We start from the raw sequence: 19,075 nt of genomic DNA, 5'->3' as shown, positions 1-19,075 counted from the left end.
CAACCAGTTCGCGGTGTATAATGCGCCATGCCAAATACAATTTCTGTCTGCGGTCGATTTCAGTCTCTTGTATGCTCGCTGCCATATGGTTTTCAAAAGTCCAACATTTTACTAGCTACGATTTGGGACAACCGTCTGTTGTGACACTGCCAGTCGGTTGCTCCCATTCCAGTCCGCGTGTCCGGATGCACGCATTTTACCTCCGTGAACAGATTCGCTCCCTGTCGTCGGCTCCCTTTCATCGCCCGCCATTGGCTGCCAGCTCCTCCGCGTAAATCTTGAAGTCCGGCGTTATCCCACGCGGACAAAGTAGCGGCCGATTTCACGCTGTCGTCGTTCGAGGCGTCCACGTCCGACATCGACAGCGATCTCGTTGCCCAAAGCCAAGGAGGATAGCACCGATAAAGTTCAGAAACTTGCCCACTTCCATGTTGCAGTCTGAAGCTGCAGCTCCAGCATCCCGGCAAGTGTCTCGAGATCCGTTCTCGTCACGGTTCGCCTGGCAGCGGGACTTTGCCTCAAAGGCTTCTTTTTTTTCAGGGCATATTAGTGCTGCAGAGTCCACTAAGCACTCTTTGACAAACTCCCCCTCTGAGAATGGCTTACTGTGTTTAGCTATTTTGTGGGATATCACGAAGCTGGTCTTGGTTGCTGCATCCTTGGATGTGTGAAGCTTGGTAAAAAAGCCTTGCTGCTTTTGCAGCTTAGCTAGCAAAGCGTTCGATGTGCGCGCCCTTTCAGCATCAGTCAAGTTTTTGTATTTCTCCGCGTGTTTCGTCTCGTAATGCCGACTCAAATTGTAGTCCTTGAACACGGCGATCTGCTCCCCGCAAACTAAACACACGGCTTTACCTCCGACTTCAGTAAATAAATACTTAGCAGTCCAATTTTTGTTGAAACCCCTACATTCGGCATCTACCTTTCTTTTTTTAGCATCAGCTGACATTTTTGAGCGCTAAAGTCGTCTTGTGACAATTATCCAATAACGCGCACGTCTTGATTTGACGTATTGCGTCATTATGTACGTGAATAAAAAACAACTTCAAAATAAAAGCATTGCAGCTTTAGTCCATGCATGAGGTAAAATTAGAAAATATGTTTATTTTGTAATTTCCAATTAACCTTACACGGGTCGGTCAGAGTCAACCAAAGGGCCGTATGTGGCCCGGGGGCCGTACAGTGCCCAGGTCTGCGTTAGATGATAGATCCATTCCACTATCCCATGTTGCTATTTAATCATAATTCCTTTCACACTCAAGCCCTGAGGACATTACCATGTACGGGGTTAGTTGTGCATTACATTACATCACCTTCCATTGCGCTGATGCTTTTATCTTTCAACAAGTGCAATTATAGTGAGTAAGAATCCACAATGGAAGGAATATTGCAAGTGCATTAGCTTTAAATAGGCCAAACCATACTGTAATTTTACAGAGATGTGTGGCAAGTAGTGTTATTATCTACTAACATGCACTACCTGTAGTCGGAGCAGCAGCAGCGGGGTTGTTGGTGGGGTCCGGATACAGAACTGTTGGCCGTCCAATAAGAGCCTCCGTCACATCGTCCAGGTCTCCAGACCCCGATCCGCCTGGCAACATCTTCTTCTTCTGCTCTCGACTACCACTGCGGATCATTTCCTCATCCCGCAGACCCTCCACTGGAAGAGAGGAATAGCAGAAAATCAGTTAAGAGTAATCTTTATTCATTTTATGTAACAGTCTGTAACACTTGTCAGCAGGGCAGGCAACCTGAAACCTTTCAGAGTCAAATATTATCAAACAAACTACATTAAAATGATATACCAATATCCAGCTAAGTTATAACCCGTTTCACTGACGGGATACATTTGCCATCTGATAATTATTTATCAAAACAATTCCGCTACATCTTAATAACAAAGGATATAGGTCTTAAAGGTTCAATGCACCCAGAAATGTAAAACAGCCCACATTTCCGATATGATGTCATATCGGCAGCAAATCTGGATCAGCTCCGTTGTCCCCCCGTTTTTAGAGATTTGGGTATGGAGGAAAAGAGAGAGGGTTTTATTTTCTGACACTGTGTGAGTTCCCTGACAAACCGGGGACACATATTTATGTATAAAAGTCATCAAAAAGTGCATTTTGCATGATAGGTCCCCTTTAGAACTACCTCATGAACGTTTTTAATTAAACTGTTCTCACCAGCATCACACAAGGATACCTAGAGTGAGTGCACACATTTTAAATGTCTCACTGATATCAGTCCAGATCAGGCTAAATGCCCCAATCACGGCCAAATAAAACATTAAGTACAGAGTTCACAGTCCCACTATCGGCATTGAGAGGCCGACATAGGCAGAGACAAGCTTTGAGCTAAATGCTACCATGCTCGCATTGACAACGCTAACACATGTTGATAGCAGCTATAATATTTACTATGTTTACCATCTTAGCTGTGTGTTAGCATCCAAACAATTGCAACGAAAATACAAAGGCCAGATAAGGATGATGAGAATTTAATTCATTTTGCAAGTATTTACCCTTAAACCGAAGTCTTAGACAAAACACAGATTTTGAGAATGGCTTCTGTGAAAGGTTATGTGAACATCCGAAGTTGTAACCCTTCTGAGGGGAAACGTACATGCATGTCACATTTAATGACAATCCATCCAACATTTGTTACTAGTTGTAATACTTTTAGAGGTTACGCCAGGGAGTATATTTTTTTTACCTCACTATTGACAATTTCAGTTCATAGTTGCAGATCAAATTAATAATACAATACTTACTTATTATGTGTGATTCTTCTCATGTATCCATTTTCCAGAGGAAAATTCACAAGGTTGCCAGCAGTATGTAAAGTATTTAAAGGCACACATTTAACAGCTTTAAAATCAAAGTGTTGCTTACAAATAAATACAACAATAAAAAATGTAATTGTTTGACTCTATGTATGACTGTTGTTTAATGAGTACTTTCTTTTGAGGTAGTGGTGAAGTGGTTGGGCTAATGCTAATAATACATTCTGAATGCAGGATTTAAAGAGAACCTCTACTATGTGGAAATTATTGTATTTTATCTTGGTATATCACTGTTAATGAAACATCCTCATGTGTGTCTGCATTGGTCACAAAGTAACACAACATTGTGACAGCAGCACTTGATCATAAAAACTGCCAGAGAATTATTATTATTATTTTTTATTATTTTCTTTTTGTACTTTGTTATAATTATTATTATGAGTGAGAAAAAAAAAAAAGAACATATATATATTATTATTATTATTATTTTTGTATGTTTTGTTTCTAAAATGATCAAAAAAATTGACAAAGGATATAGAGTAAATAAGTTCTGTTTCTGTCACATTAAGGATCAGAGATGTAAAAAAAAAGACAAAACATGTTTGCTGTTGGTTATGTTATCGCTCCTCTGGCTCAAATGCATCACCAGGTCGGGTAGGCAGATCTGTGCCTTGAGTCAAGAGACAAGGTCAACAACAGCAAATTGAGGGGGACATTTCTCAAGGAAGGAAACTTGCCCGGAGGGGGTTAAATCCAATGGGAAACGCGACGCATCAGGAAGGAATTCCCAGACTGCCATCATTCCAGAGAGACAGGCGGTGTTACAAATGTTCAAGTTAACATGTTCCAAGACTTGCCTGGACACGCTCCACTCGACACAGTAACCTACTATCACTCAAAGCAACCACGGACTGGATCCAAATATCAGAGGCTAGAATATAATGCCAAGGGGAGTCTGACAATAAAATGTCAAAAGGGTTTTACAAATCAGGGCCATCAGCTGACAGAGAGCTGTGATGAGTTTTATTGTCACTGCTGCAGGAAATAACTGTGTTAAAGGCAGAGACAGGGATGTCTAAATAACCTGAGGGACAATAAGTGCACAAGTTCATGCAAATTCCTACGCAGATCCTAATCCGTCAAATAAAGGTGATGCTTTATCAATATGTCTCCATCCTCTCCCAGTCCCTTCTGATGATGATTGTCAAAAACAAAGTCACACATTATTGTCCAGGGCAACTTTGCTGCTATGGATACCTTTGTTGGGCCAAGAGGATTTTAAAACCCAGGAACAGACTGCACTTAAGTAAGTACACACAGCAACTTCAAACAGTACCCACTTTCAGCCTGGGATCCAGCTAGAGTAGTATTTTTACACTGTGTGTGTGTGTGTGTGTGTGTGTGTGTGTGTGTGTGTGTGTGTGTGTGTGTGTGTGTGTGTGTGTGTGTGTGTGTGTGTGTGTGTGTCTCATGGGGTGGGGCCTTGAAGAAAACGCTGCAAACTCCAATAAAGTGTAAGAATGTAAGAAATGTCAATACCATTTCCTTTAGTATGACTTTGCTGTCTTGCCAATGTTATCTCACAGCACTAGCCAAGTCAACACCATTCCCTTTCATCTCCTGTTAACACTGTAAATTGGATCAGGCCTGTGGATTTTTACATCCCATTTTAAAAAGACGTTTGTGTAAGATGTGGACAGAATTTTGGTTTACAACATTTACAAAGTCAATGTACTTTTGACCGAAAGTGAAATGGTTACAGTGTTCACGTTATGTCAAGATGTCTATGTATTGTGTTGCGCCGATATCTGAAGTAAAAAGGCTAAGCTACTAGCACCAAACTGTACTGTATTTTAAAACCACTTGTACATAGAGAAGTGATAGTGCATAACATGCATATCCATAATGGACTTTTTAACGGCAAAGTTAACACCGCTTTAAGGGACAGTTTACCCCAAAACCCACACCTATTTTTCTTTTACCCGTAGTGCTGTTTAGCAATCTAAATTATTTTGGTGAGGTGCGGCAGGTTGGACATATTTCAAGTAAAGAAACCGGCCTAGATGATCATGTATCACCGTCCAGAAGGAAGTGTGCAACTCTGCATGGAGAGAGATGTAAATAACAAGATTGCTGTAATGTTAGCTAGCTCAGATGAGCCTCTCACTGTGCTGTGGTTGAAAGGTGTACTGCGATATCCTAGTGCCATTTACCCACACTGTCTCAGGTCTTTGTTCCTTTTGTGCAGTGCTTGAATTGGAATAAAAAAGGTGCCAGTACTCTAAATCAGCAACTGTTTCAAGTCAATTTATTTATACAGCCCAAAAACAAGAATTTGGCTCAAAGTCATAGTATATCCTATAATGCTGGTGGGTTTGTCTCTTTACTGTATATTTTAGAAAGGCTCACTGTACTTAAACAAAATGACTCAGGGTGCATCTGAGATTAAAGGGGGTGCAGTGGTAAAGTGCTATTTTTATAAGTGGGGAGTGGATCTAACACAAGATTTTCTTTTTAAATATTGAAGCTAAAAGCATCAATCTGGTGCACTTTGAGAGCAACGGATACATCTCTCAACACCCATTTGAAACAGAACTGTAATCAGATTTTCTTTTTCTTTATGGATATTTTACAAATCACTCCCCTTTTAAACTGTATTCTTGTTTTAATGTCATATAGTAGGCCTAGCTATTTCTTTTTTAGTGAGTTACTCAGATGAGTACCAGGAGACAGCGTTTGGTACTCTGGTACAATTGTGGTGAAGGCATCTGAGTTAGATATATTTGAACTGAAATGTCTACATGCATAGCAGAAGATGGCATCTTTTTTACAGGAAATTCCAGCCAATCTCTGTTTTTAAACCATGAGCTGCTAAATGAGCGCCTTACCCCACTGTACAGGCGAGTTGGGAACTTGTTTAAATATACCTGGGCAGCCTCTGTTTTGCCGAGGTCCTCTGGCCGAGGGTTGGCGGTGTTTGGTGCGACGAAGACTGCTGCTCCGGGGGCGAGGCGGGCAAAGCGGCGGCGGCACCTCATGACGCATCTACTGAGTAGGCCTACTGAGTACCGCCGTACCGGCACCGTGCCGGTACTCAGTAAGAAGTAACGGTACCAGATGGTTAAAAATTAGAAGTCCCGGTACTGCGTACCGGTGAGTACAGGCCCAATTCAAGAACTGCTTTTGTGTTCATAAACCTCCCTCCATCCACCCTATTCAACAAACTACTCTCATCAACATCGCTGTGTGTCTTACTAGTGAATCTGCGCTTTGCGAGAAGCCTCTCTGTCGTCCCATTGAGCACGAGGACTTGGAGGGCGTATTCCTGACTGGAGTCCAGTCCTGCCACCGTGGCCCGGCCCCGTGTGGTGGTCAGCATCAGCTCCGGCTGTGGCACCTCTGTAAGAGGCGAGAGACAGAGTTGAGAAATGACTGTATGGCATTAAGTCTAAAGGGAAAGTGAGAACTTGCCTACTCATTGCAGAATAGACAAGACAACAATCAACGAAGCATGCAGCGTTAAACACATAAAACAGATGGAAATACATAGAATTTCATAAATATAAAAGATACACAGAAAACTCTTAAAGTGTCAGAGGTTTACAATAAAGACACGAATAATGTAAAAATATCAAAATCACAACATAAGGGCTGAAGGTTTTACATTCAAGAGTCCAATAGCCTCAGGAATGTAATCTCTTACAAAATGTCCCAAGTATTTTTAGGAAGCCAGACTTATTGTTAATATAATCTCCGATGAGCCATCTTTAAGGTTTTACAAAGATAGCTTTCTCATTTAGGATCAAGGAAATGTAAATGCTTTCATATTTGCTATTGGTTACCAGACCATTTATAGTGGTAGTTTCCCATATTTCCCTCTTCTGAAGTCTATGATATTCTTTTTCCAAAACAAAGCTAAAGGCTATCATTGCTGCAACGTCTTACAAGATCAGACAACTTCCTCCTGTATGCTGATTCATCATTTGTTAATTACCAAAACACTGAATCATCAGCAAATGTAAGGATTTGATCTGAGTCAGCGTAGGTAGAGGAATAAAGCAGCACACCTGGCTAGTCCCCATTCTTATTGTTAGTGGGTTAGAAAGATGTTTAACCACTTTATTAAAGTCCTGCAAGTTTATTTTTGATATGACCTTAAAAGTGTATCCTTTAACCTCTTCTTATTTATGTTTGTTATTATGTTCCCTGCATTTCCAAATGTTTTTATGATACAATAATTACAATAATTGCTTCAGTTGTCTACTTGCTCTTATATTATTTGTCACACTTTAGACTAAATGTTTCAACATATTTGAACACAACATCTTCTTTTAAAACAATATCAGGTGATAAGTAATAAAGTACTGAAGGCCACGGTCTACTGGCCCTGGATGTCTGGGGCAGGTCCTGCAGGTTTCAACAAGTGAAATGTAATAGTTTAATTACACTTCAAGACTTTTTCAAAACCAGTATTGTTGTGTATCACATCTACACCACCTTTTCATCCTCGTACTGCCCCCCTCTCCCAGACCCAACACCTTAAGTCTCCCGTTGACTGAATTATTTCTCTAAGCCCCCCCCCCCCTGTGTCCTTTCCTTCTTTGAGACATGCCTGGACTCAGCTGCACAGAGAGGAATGGCAGATAAGAGGGTGACAGAGAGAAATCAATGTTAAAGATGAAGTTAAGAATCACAGATGTGAAGGTGGAGGTGAGGATAGGAGCTGCCTTCTTATCCAAACCATCACCTGGGAAGCAACAGAGCTGAACAATTCACAGCAGTCTGGACTACAGGGAGAGCAAAGGCTTTCACACCACATGACATGTGCACACAAGAGAAGAGGAAATCAAGGGACTGTGCTGGTTCACAAAGTGTAGGATCAGATTATTGGCTTTTCCTGCTAATACCTTTTTGGATTCTGTAAATACATTAATGACATCTCTTGGTATTTCACATGAAAGAATAAAGTGTATTTTAACCAAACAGATTTCCCAGAAGTTGAAACCCTTTTTTTTACCGGAAGGTGAAGGGTTATTTTGCTTTTTGAAGCTAAACAACAAACAAAGTATGTTATCTGATGTTGTAATGCTGCCTTTAGCCCTTTCTTATCTTTCCTTTGTATAAGCAGAGCCAGAGGCAGATGCTTCTGATGGCAAGCGGGATTCCAAAGCAGGAGAATCAAAGGCTGTGTGAAATCACTTCCTCATTCACTACTCCCTTTACAACCAATGCATGCTTTGTTAGTGTTTGTTTCTTATGTATTCTAGTTGTTTTTCCAGAAAATGTACAACTAACACTTGCAGTCTGAATATTGTATCATGACAGGACCAAGTGTTTCAATCATGAAAATCAAAATAGTTTTAAAGCTATCAGGCTATTTGGTTGAAAGTAGTCTATACTGAGGCCAACAATCAACAAAAATATTTGTTTTGATCAATTACCTCAGTCCCTTCCATTCACATTCAGCCACAGGACCATTGGTGAGGTTGCCCACTGATGTTGTGTGATAAAGCCTGGCCAAAACTTGACATTCAAGTTAATCTTGGAGGTGTTGGATGGGGTTAAGGTCAGAGCTCTGTGAGGGCCTGTCAAGTTCATCAACACATGTTTCTTCAAACTATTTGTACGATTTCTTCTTTTGGAATAACATTTAAAAAATGGATTATGGTTTTCACACGGGACACAAACACTTGTCACCTGGGTAAAAGTGCTATGTTTGTTTGATCATTCCTAGAGACTTCCTGACTTCTCTTAAAACCATTTCACATGACCTCCTCATGGGCACCTCTGCACACTCGAGAATGCGTGTTATATAAAGTAAATTGATAATGCTGGTTATTTAAAATTCAGAGTGCTTTATTTTTGCAGGTATAAGTATGAAGAGTTATTTTTTCACTTTGTACCCAGTGTCATAGTGAGGCTGACATAGGAAGGGTCTTCCCCCAAAAATGGAAGCATGCATCCCTTTCCCGTAAGTGGAATTAAAGGACATGAGACAAATATGTATTTTTTTAAGAGCCGAGGAAGTCTTACCTGAGATGGGTTTCACTCTGACTTTGTAGCCCTGAACAGGTCCGTCGGCCTCCTTCCATTTCATCTGCAGTCTGTCCTCAGACAGGACCGTCAGCTTAAGACGACCTTTAAAGTCCAAGAGACAAAGGGAGACAACAACAAAATGAAAAAAAAGAGGAAGCGACAGTTGCAGATTTTTCAAAGATCAAAGAAACAAGCTGCGAAGCTTCCGTTCTAAGACGGCCTAACCCCTCTCGCTTCCTTCTCCCTAAATCAAATCTGTGTCTTGTTTCGACTTCATCTACATAATTTCCAGCAGGGGCTTCCTAACAAGCAGCGTCTTTCATGTTTCTATCCTCCCGCCCTCCATCCATCCCTCTCTCCAGCTGGCCTCTCATCCATCAAAGCATGCCCTGTCCTCCCGTCTGCTGTAGAAACAGGAACAGGACGCTGGTTGGAGACTGGAGGGTCAACGGTCATGTCAGAGGCACAGCACAGAGTTACAGTGTGTCAGGCTTTTCTATGTACTATGTGGCAGGGCAATAGATGGACAAGAACATGAGGGGGGACGGGGAAACGGAAGCAAAGAAGACAAGAGGAGTGTAGACTTGAACAGCATGAATCACAGAACTGTGTCTTCATCGCTTCTGTGGACGTATGACCCTCAACACTCAACACATTCTTTTCTGAATAGCATGTGTGTGTGTGTGTGTGTGTGTGTGTGTGTGTGTGTGTGTGTGTGTGTGTGTGTGTGTGTGTGTGTGTGTGTGTGTGTGTGTGTGTGTGTGTGTGTGTGTGTGTATTTGAGCCAGGGGCCTCTAGAGGATCCTCATCTTCTTGGGAGCCTGGCAGAAGATCAGAAAGGGTCTGGTGGGAGTTTTACTGACTGGGGTCAAGGTCTAACAGACCCACTTACAACAACAACTTCTCCACACAGGCGGGCAGATATGCAGGCAAGTAGAGTAGCAGTGTTGTAATTCCTGATGGGTGGGGTACGAGTAGCTGGTTGCAGCCATCATTCTTTAGTTCAGCATTGAAATAATTTGACGTTTGAGGCCAATTGCTCCTTTTAATGAAATGTAGTAACCATGAATAAATAGAACATTCTTAAAAACATGTCATAATGATTGAAAAGCACCACACTGTGATATACTGTTCTTATAAACCAGCAGTAGAAACTTTATTTTAATTATAGCCTGATTAATGAATGCCAACCATTCAAGTTGCAGTTTTCATACATTTCTCTTTATCAATTTATCCAATTGCACTTTTTATCCTGTTATACATTTCTGTTCACTTTTCATGTTTAGCAGACGTATCATTGAGTTATACCCAAACAAGCGTTTTATGACCTTTGACCTCTTAATTCCGTTCCTTAGATATTGTGGTCATGAGAATGTGACGGACATGAGCTCACAGTATCCTTGTTTTCTTAGAGTCTAATGAAAACGTAGTTGCCGTAATTAAAAATGCAGGTAAAAACCTGCGTTATGGCGTGATGCAACATAATAGTAATCATCATATATAAACTATTAAGGTGAAGAATATGACATATCAAATGTGGATTATTGTAATAATATACATAAAATGATTGTTTTATGTAAGATGTTATGACATCATTTATGCTTACATTAATGGTAAGAGGATACAGTTAGCTAACAAGCTAGCAATTTTTGTCAAAAAAAAATTAAGTTTTTCCCTAAACTATGCAATTTCACAACATCTTACAATAAGTGTGTGAGATTGTAAGACATTGTGTATGCTAAACTGAGTTGTTAAAACATGTGCAAATAACTAACTAGCTAGCATCTCAAGTAGTCTTTATCTTTACAAAAAAAAGCTGTGGGCTACGTCCATGCCCGGCCCTCCCATTTGACATTCCTGCCCTCCCCCAATAAACACGATTTTTATTATTTATAAAAACCAACGCTGTCCTCCGAGGCACAGCTCCTTGTGCACCTACCATCACCACCTGCGTTGCCACACACCCTGTACCACACCCGCCAGCATCCTCCTCCATCAACATCGCTGTGTGTCTTACTAGNCACTGTGTAACTAGTTGTAATTATGCAGTGGCGTGTTGTTATTGTACAATCATTTAGTATAATCACACAAATTCTGTTGGTTTTATAATTTACATAATTCTGTGTTCTTTATTTACTGATTGTTCATACCCGTGACGAAGGCCGCGAGATCAAGATATTCGTCATATACCATTCCTATTAGTATAATACATAGTAAATATCAGTCTTAAAATAATGCCTTCAACATAGTTAACATCGCCTGGAGCGTATTGCCACAACATATTTGATAAATGTCTTGTAATGCCACTATTTTTGAGAACCTGGCGACCCAAGTTTTCATTTCATGCATTTAACTACACCGTCTGTGTATATATGTCAATAAACCTTTGGAAAATCTTGGAAATCTTGAAAGGGATGTGCAAAATAGCGTCTCGTAGTATACAGCTCTTTATTAGCACTATTTAGAGAATAACGAGAATGAATATAACTTTATTTTAGGGATGGGCCTATTTCAACCTGATCTAATAATACAAATAATGGAAATTCAATAACCATGCTTTGAACCACCAAGGTGCTCCCTTTCTATCAGCTGGCTGCAGTACTTTATGGCGTGGTAAATACAGCCTATAACTACCAATTGCGGTCAAATATAAAAGTCAGGGCCGAATTAGTGTTGGATCCTCTGGCAAAGAGACGTGTGTGTTGAAAATAAATGGTAAGGATGTTGGTTAATTGTCCCTGAGTATATTTATGGATTCCACCGTCCGATGTTCAGTTGTTTCATGTTGGTAGTTCCTCATGTTGTCGTAGAAGTCTTCTCATCAGGGCTCTATAAATAGAGAACTACGGCAGATATTGCTTCAATATTTAATGCAGTCCGAAACCGTGTATTACAATGCCGCTATGTGCATGACTTTCAAAGAGAAGAAGGCAAGCGACACTCGGCCCGTAATAAAGTATTATTTTATTTCTTTTTGTAAATGTTCCGCGGTCTGTTTCCGGTATTTTGTTTGAATTGGCCCGAGAATGGTGATGTGAGATGCTGAGACGGAAATTTTTTACACAGGCCGCGAAGCGAATCAACGTATCTTTCAGATGCGGATTTTTGTTGAAACTAATATGTTTTCGCTGTGGACCAACATATACATCGTAGGGGAAAGGGGGTAACAATTAAAGATAACACCATTAACAGTTACACAACGGATAACATGAAAATAATATCGATAGCAGCGATCCTAGCCAACCACCGCTTGGTAACAATGAAAACGTTTTATGGACGCAGAATTTCCTGAAAGTCAATCTTTGACATAACTAGGCCAAACTAAAGATCATGCTACATTCCACTGCAACATAATCTGAAATAACAACCATATTTTCTCGCATCAAATGACATCAAAACGCATTTTAATGCGCCAAAACTACACTTGGATGAAAATAGGCATTTGTCCACGAGAATAAAACGACCAGTTCGGCGCCCATGTTTTTTTTTTTTTTTCTGCAGGCGCAGAAATGGAAGGATCACGTGGATCATAGACGGCCAGGCCATCTGCGAGGCATGAATGGGGTTTGCAAACAGGACGGCCAGATGGTGTAGTCCTAAACGGATAGCTGCGGCGGCATTTCTGGGTCGGGTAGTGATCTCTCTGCCGCATCTGTTTACTCCGGAAAAAATATTTGTTTCTGCCGGGAACTCGAAGGAAAAATACAAAAGCATTGCACACAATTTAAACCAATCGAATGTTGTGCTAATTAAGCATCAATAGACAGTAAGGGGAATACTTCACTTCCGCGGTGCCTACAATCTTCCGCTTAATCCGAAATGCGCGAATGCGCACGCTCACATTACCTTTAAGGGCAGCCGACATCAAACAAATCTTGCTTCCGGATGCAGGGCGTTCAAATCCCGCAGGCAGATAGGAATTACCATCGTGCAATCAGGTTGAAAGGCTATTTTGCGGTCCCTTATGAAGCTGAAGGGGAGGGCCTAGGGAGCGTCACAACTGCCACGCCACCGGGACCCTGACCAAACGTGCCTCTGCTGTGGACGATCTTATGGAGTGAGAGTGTGTTGCCCATGAGGCTCCCGGCAAAGGCGGAGGGACTTCGCCTCTCTAGACGGATACATGTCGTACTTCTTCTGTTGCCTTTAATCGGAGGCTACGTTAGTTATGCCAGCGCACCCCATCGGCAGTAAATGGAAGTTCTACAAAATACCCCCGTTTTAGCTGCAATTCCATCTCCGTTTTGTATATACACAGCTCGGGTCCGGACCTCTGGTGACGGGCTCAATGGTGGATACGCGGGCCCTGTTCAGGACATTGGTTAATACAGGCCCAAAAATCAAAGCTGACCGGATCTCTTGGTGTATGAGTATGTTTCGTCCCCCAGGGCAACGATGGACATAACGAACATTTTTTTCAAAGAAAGAGGCAAAGTAAGCTCTTCAGGCTGGTAGGGCAGTTAATCAGCTTAACGTGATGGCCGGGTGGCCTAAAAGCGCTCTCACTCTTGCAGTTTCGCGTCTTGTATGTCATGAAAGAGAGGATACAAATACTGAATAAGTTTAGATGCAGAAAAGCATCGAAAATGCCAGTTTACTCTCTGTGGCCTCATGGTAAACACCATGCATGCTCCATGTAAGAGAGCGCAGTCAGTGTGTTTACTTTGGAGCCTCAGGTTCGATTAAGAGATTATTTTCTGGAGCTTTCTTTAAACTCTTGGCTGATCTCTCTCAAAAATGCGTAATGTGCCCATTATGTTTTAATTATACTTCTTACCTCATTCAGAAGCTTTTTGTGGTGTTTATTGCTTTTTTACTGAGTGCGTTATTAGCCATTTCCATCCCCAATTTACATTACATTACCATTGCATTTTAGCTTGGACGCTTTTATTCCAAAGCGGCTTGACAATAAGGTGCGTCTCGCACCAACAAAATATCAAACTTGAAGAAAACAGGAATCGATATAACGGCTACTCCAGGTTTCAGTAGAGCTAAAACCATTTCAACTGCTACTTCAAACTGGCTTTTAGATACACCAGTCCTTTATTCGTATATAAGTGCTTTGTAATAATTCCTTATCGCTCGAAACTGATCGAAAAGATTAGTTTTCAGTCTGCGTCGGAAGATGTGTAAGCTTTCTGCTGTCCTGATTTCAATGGGGAGCTCATTCCACCATCCTAGTATTCAGTTAACTATTTATGTTCTGTGCACATTACATAGACTAGCTAACATTCTACCTACTGCTTGGGACTTTGAGTCTTCAAAATGTCCAATGTCACAGACTGGGACTTACTTTAGAGTCAGTTGTATTTACATTCAGTATGACTTGTTATGATTCAATGTGAAAGAGTATACTGCTCAATGAATAATTATCACTTCACCACCTCTCTTGACATCTAGGCGCTTGAGAGTGAGTCAGAGACAGAACACAGGGACAGTGGAGAGAGGTCCATTGCTGAGGTGAGTGATGAAAGGGAAATGACAGTTTAGAGTAAATTGTGATGTGGACTCTCATCCCAGAATTTTAAGGAAATCAGTGGGGATATTGAACAGGAAACATTTCAGTCAAGGGGCATCATATGACCAATATAGACAGAAGGGCAACATTTATTTGAACATTTAAATCAATGATACCATTCCTAGGTGAACTTAACATCTGTATGGAGTCAGATCAGTCTCAATATTAATAAATGCTCACAGAAGGATTCACAAATGTATTTTGTATTTTGCAATTTATATATAAATGACTCTCCACAACAATATCTCTCAATGCACACACAATGTATAAATGTACAAAAAAAGGGCATTTAAACTGCTTTTTATTAGTTCAAAGACGGCTCTGAATTAATAATCAAATATGTTTCCTTTCTTTACTACTGGATGAAATTACAAAATGTACCCATAATTTCCCTCATGCTAGTATCTAACCACCTGTTAAAATGCACCAGAATACAGGAAATCAATTTTTTTTTTCGTGGGGGGGGATCCCCAAACCCCCCGTTAAAAATGTCCCCCCCACATTCAGGATGCTTCATACGCCCATGGCTGGGACACATCCTGAGCTAAGAGAGGTGTTTATTAGTAATAAAATACTTGCTTCAACTGATTTGAAAACATCTCTGAGAAGGCGTGAGGGAATGCTGTCTAAGGTGCAGTTTGTCGGCCGCAGGTGCTATACATCCGAGAGAGAAGAGAGGGATACAGGTTTAAAGTGGTCGAGGACAGCAGGGCATAGAAAAGGAGCAGGATCTGGGGTAGCATTAGTGTGGGCTAGCCTAAGTGCAGATACTTTAAGAAACTTATCACAGAGAGTCATGCCCGGCCAGGCCCTCCCATTTGACATTCCTGCCCTCCCCCAATAAACACGATTTTTATTATTTATAAAAACCAACGCTGTCCTCCGGGGCACAGCTCCTTGTGCCCCTACCATCACCACCTACGTTGCCACACCCTGTACCACACCCGCCAGCATCCTCCTCCTCCTCCGTGCCGGTGCCTCCACTACAGACGCTACCTTGCAGCACATCAACAGGTACTATTGGGCCAGCAACCGCTTAAAGACCAACAGCCCCAGATGATCTTGGGGTTAATAAACCCAACCAGGTGAAACTGGATCGTTATCCAGGGAGATTGTTTTCAGGAAAGAAGTACCCTTTTGCCACTGCATGGTACAACAACAGACCATGGCTTGAATATTCGTTAAAAGCAGACGCAGCCTTTTGCTTCCCCTGTAGACAGTTTAAAGTAAATACGTCTTCATCTGATGCGGCTTTTACTGTCAAAGGTTTTTGCGACTGGAAACACGCATTACAGACTGATAAAGGACTGCTAAGGCATGCCGCATCAAAAGAACACATTTCATGTGAGAGTTTGTGGAGAGAGAGACAGATACGCCAGGAAACAAATAAGGAAATGAGTACTTTGGTGCAGATCAGCTGGCACGGAACCGTTATTACGTGTCAGCTGTCGTTAATATTATAGCTTTTTTAGCTGTCAACCAACTCCCTCGCAGAGGTGACCACAATTCACTCCACATGTCCGAGTGCAGTGCATAGAAATAAACCATGCCCAAGGTGGGCTAAACAGTTCATCGTCTCCGTCTCTACTATTTCTTTCCGAGTGCAACGATGAAGAAGCTGCCACCCTTCACCAGTTTGCCTTGCTGGTGATTTACCAGTGTTTGTGCTGCCATGCACACAATGTTTCAAAAGTGGTTTCTATGTTGCCCTTTATTTGTGTATGTATTTGCGATAAGTGTGCGTCTTTGCGCCATGCTGTTGGCCTTGCTGTTATATATTGTGCCGCAGGCTCGCAGAACATGACGGTTTTGTGTGCCCTCCCATGAACATCATATGCCCTCCCTTTAGATTTGTTCTGGCGCCGGGTCTGACTACGTCCTTCCTCAAAAAGAAATAGTGGTACATGGTTGTTTATAAGATAGAAGACCAAAATGCCATTATAGGTTATTTTTCATGTCAGGACTATCATTTTAGCAATGATAACGTTAGCCTAATGCAGTTGCTGCTAGCTAAATGATACAACAACAAAACACAGATCTTTTGGTAGACTTCACCATCCTCTCTAGCTGTGAATGTGAATATTTGTAGTAATAAGAAGTTATATTTGTGATGAAAGCACTTTACCTTGGCCATAGACCCCTGGGGAAAGCAGCAGGAAGACACTGAGCAGGAAACACAGCATGAGCCAGAGAGATGATGATGGAGCATGGAGGTGAAGAGACATGAGTGGAGCCTACAAACATGAATAACAATGCAATGAGTATTTACCTAGCCATGCATATATTTATTAGGTATAAATACAGTTTTCAAATGACTGAGTCGAGTCAAATAATCTGCAATAAACTGCTAAAATACAAAGTAAAACATTAAATGAAAAACATCACCTTGAATTTTGACATTACTGAAATGATTCACTGGCTTTCAAAAATGTTTCATGCCACTAAAGGCTACCAGGTGGCAGATACAATATTTTAGTAATATTGTTTTATTTTTATTGAATTTGTATCTGGTGCCTTTTCCCATGGGAACTCTTTATTGCAGACTCTGACTACAGGTGCTTGGGTCCCCATTAAAGACCTTAAACTTCACACAGCTAATGACACACACAAGGCTATAATATTACGAGGCACTTTAAGAGGCCGTAAAACAAACACGCCTCTGCTGAGAGCGCCAACAATTAACACACAAAAAATGTTTAGTAAATGGCTCCAAATAAAGAAGGATCCTTTTACCGCTAGCCTATACATAAACAAAAATAATGTGTTGCTTATTCTTTCATGAAGGAAGATTATTTGAAATATTGGGATTGTTCATTTGTATATTAACAGTAGTTTAGAGCCATTTCACCCTGCTACAATAGATCTATGTACATGACTATATGAAGGGACTTTCGCATTATGGAGGTCAATCAACATTATCTATCAAAAGGTTTTACAAGCACATTATAAAGGCCTGAATCTAACAAATAAAGACACTGCATTTTTTTCAAATAGACTTGAAAACTGCAGAGAAGTTGAGAAGGCAGATGATCTTTAGAAACAACTGACTCTGACATTTGTTCTTTTTGAATAAGGACATTGTTCAACAAAACGCAGACAGAACAAAGCTACATTAACAATCAGGCAGCTCAGATATTTGACTGGAGTTTACAGACCAATACAAGTGTTAGACAAGTCTTATTTTAAAACGCTTCTGGATTTGGTTAAATTGGGGTTCAGTATTAAATCGAAAAAGGGAGAAGTAAGGAAATGTAAAAGCGGAAACACAAATACTGTATGTCCACTTTGTTCATCAAACAGCTTTATCAACAACGTAATGAGCAGACATGAAGAAGCTGAATGTGTAACACATTGTCTTCCTGTTTAATCTCATATCAAGTCACATTATAGATTATCCATATGCTGGTACTACTAAAGGTGGGTAGGTAATTTTGGAGAAACCAGCTCGAATGCGCTAGAATTTGAAAATACACAGCCGGAAAAAATCTGCCACTTCCTTACAGAGCCCCTCCTCCAACACACACGAACGCGCACATGACCAATGAGGGCACGATATAAATTTGTGCACAGATGGAAGGCTGACAGGCAGGTAGGCCAGCGCCATATAGACTGAGAGTTACGTCATCTCCGTTCACTGGACCACTTTTTTGAGGTAGGCCATCCAGTTACTTTAGCCGGGCCGGCTAAAATGATTGGTCGTGCTTTTTACAGTACTACGGCTTCGGGCGATACCACAAAATCTGGATTCGATCCGATACCAAGTATTTCAGGGCCAGTATCGCCGATACCGATATCGATACCGATACTTTTTTAAATGAAAAGCGTCTTATGTACAGGGGGGAGCTGAATGACATGATTTTTGAGCTGAAAGCATCATAAATAGACTAAATCTGAATTCATTTTCATGAATAAAGACAGGACAGTTTTTATAGACAAATAAACATTTTACTTTTGCAAATTTAAAGTGCAAACATGAAAAATAACAATACAAAGTGGCCAGAGTAGCGAACTGTCTTCTTAGCACAGTTCGCTAAGTTTTAATTGCCAGTTGTGAAATTGTTCCACACAACGCTCCTCTTTCTCTCAGCCATCATGCGCGTGTGTGTGTTGCACTCGCGAGTCGCTGGCTGCTGCTGTCCTGCCCTGCCGGCTGCTGTCAGTCAGCTTGATAATCGGCGTTCAGGCAGGGAGCGCGCTGCGCGTGCGCGAGCCTCGAGGAGAGGAGGACAGCAGTAGAGAGAGAAGAAAAGAGCATATACTTGTGTTCGTCTGCACATAGTTTTTTGAAGAAATTGACGAGTAGAGGAGACGGGAAAAAAAGTATAAAAGTATCGATCCTATTGGCTCTAGTATTAATATTTTAAAACGTAACGTAATATCGGAAGTATCGATATTTTGGGATCGATCCGCCCACCCCTAGCTCCTGCCTCTCTGTTGGACTCTGTCGCAGCTCGACTACTGCTGTGGTGCGGAGCGCATTAACCAGACTCTTCACAACAAGGATTAATTCTTCTTCAAGGCAGGGAAGGTTTCGCAGTACGCAGTCTACTGACCCGCAGCTGCTGCCTCTCTGTTGGACTCCGGTACTGCACCGTACTCACGAGACGTTGTAAAAGAAAAAAATGGGTGGGAGGCGAACGCAGTAACCACTCCGCCAACGCCACAGTCACCCCCATCGTGCGGGCCGGATGTGGCCCGCGGGCCGCCAGTTGGTGGTCACTGGACTGTACACTGTTGAG

General features: G+C 41.4%; 1 protein-coding gene across 1 annotated transcript in view; it reads right to left on the bottom strand.

Moving 5' to 3' along the window:
• The window catches only part of col20a1 (collagen type XX alpha 1 chain), a 41,385-nt gene extending 24,819 nt beyond the window's left edge, over positions 1–16,566 (bottom strand). Inside the window, exons 1-5 of the mRNA XM_010776706.1 lie at positions 16,462–16,566; positions 8,816–8,920; positions 6,038–6,181; positions 1,478–1,657; positions 358–858 (exon numbers count right to left, since the gene is read on the bottom strand). Coding sequence (XP_010775008.1) covers positions 358–858; positions 1,478–1,657; positions 6,038–6,181; positions 8,816–8,920; positions 16,462–16,561 — 1,030 coding nt within the window. The 5' untranslated portion in view covers positions 16,562–16,566. The remainder of the gene's footprint in view (positions 1–357; positions 859–1,477; positions 1,658–6,037; positions 6,182–8,815; positions 8,921–16,461) is intronic.
• Between the last annotated feature and the right edge of the window lie 2,509 nt (positions 16,567–19,075).

The sequence above is a fragment of the Notothenia coriiceps genome, unplaced genomic scaffold (genome assembly GCF_000735185.1).
Source record: "Notothenia coriiceps isolate Sejong01 unplaced genomic scaffold, NC01 NC01_scaffold00017254, whole genome shotgun sequence".
NCBI classification, from domain to species: Eukaryota; Metazoa; Chordata; class Actinopteri; order Perciformes; family Nototheniidae; genus Notothenia; species Notothenia coriiceps.
The sequence above is the reverse complement of the archived record's forward strand: the minus strand, read 5'-3'. Positions and strand labels throughout refer to the sequence as shown.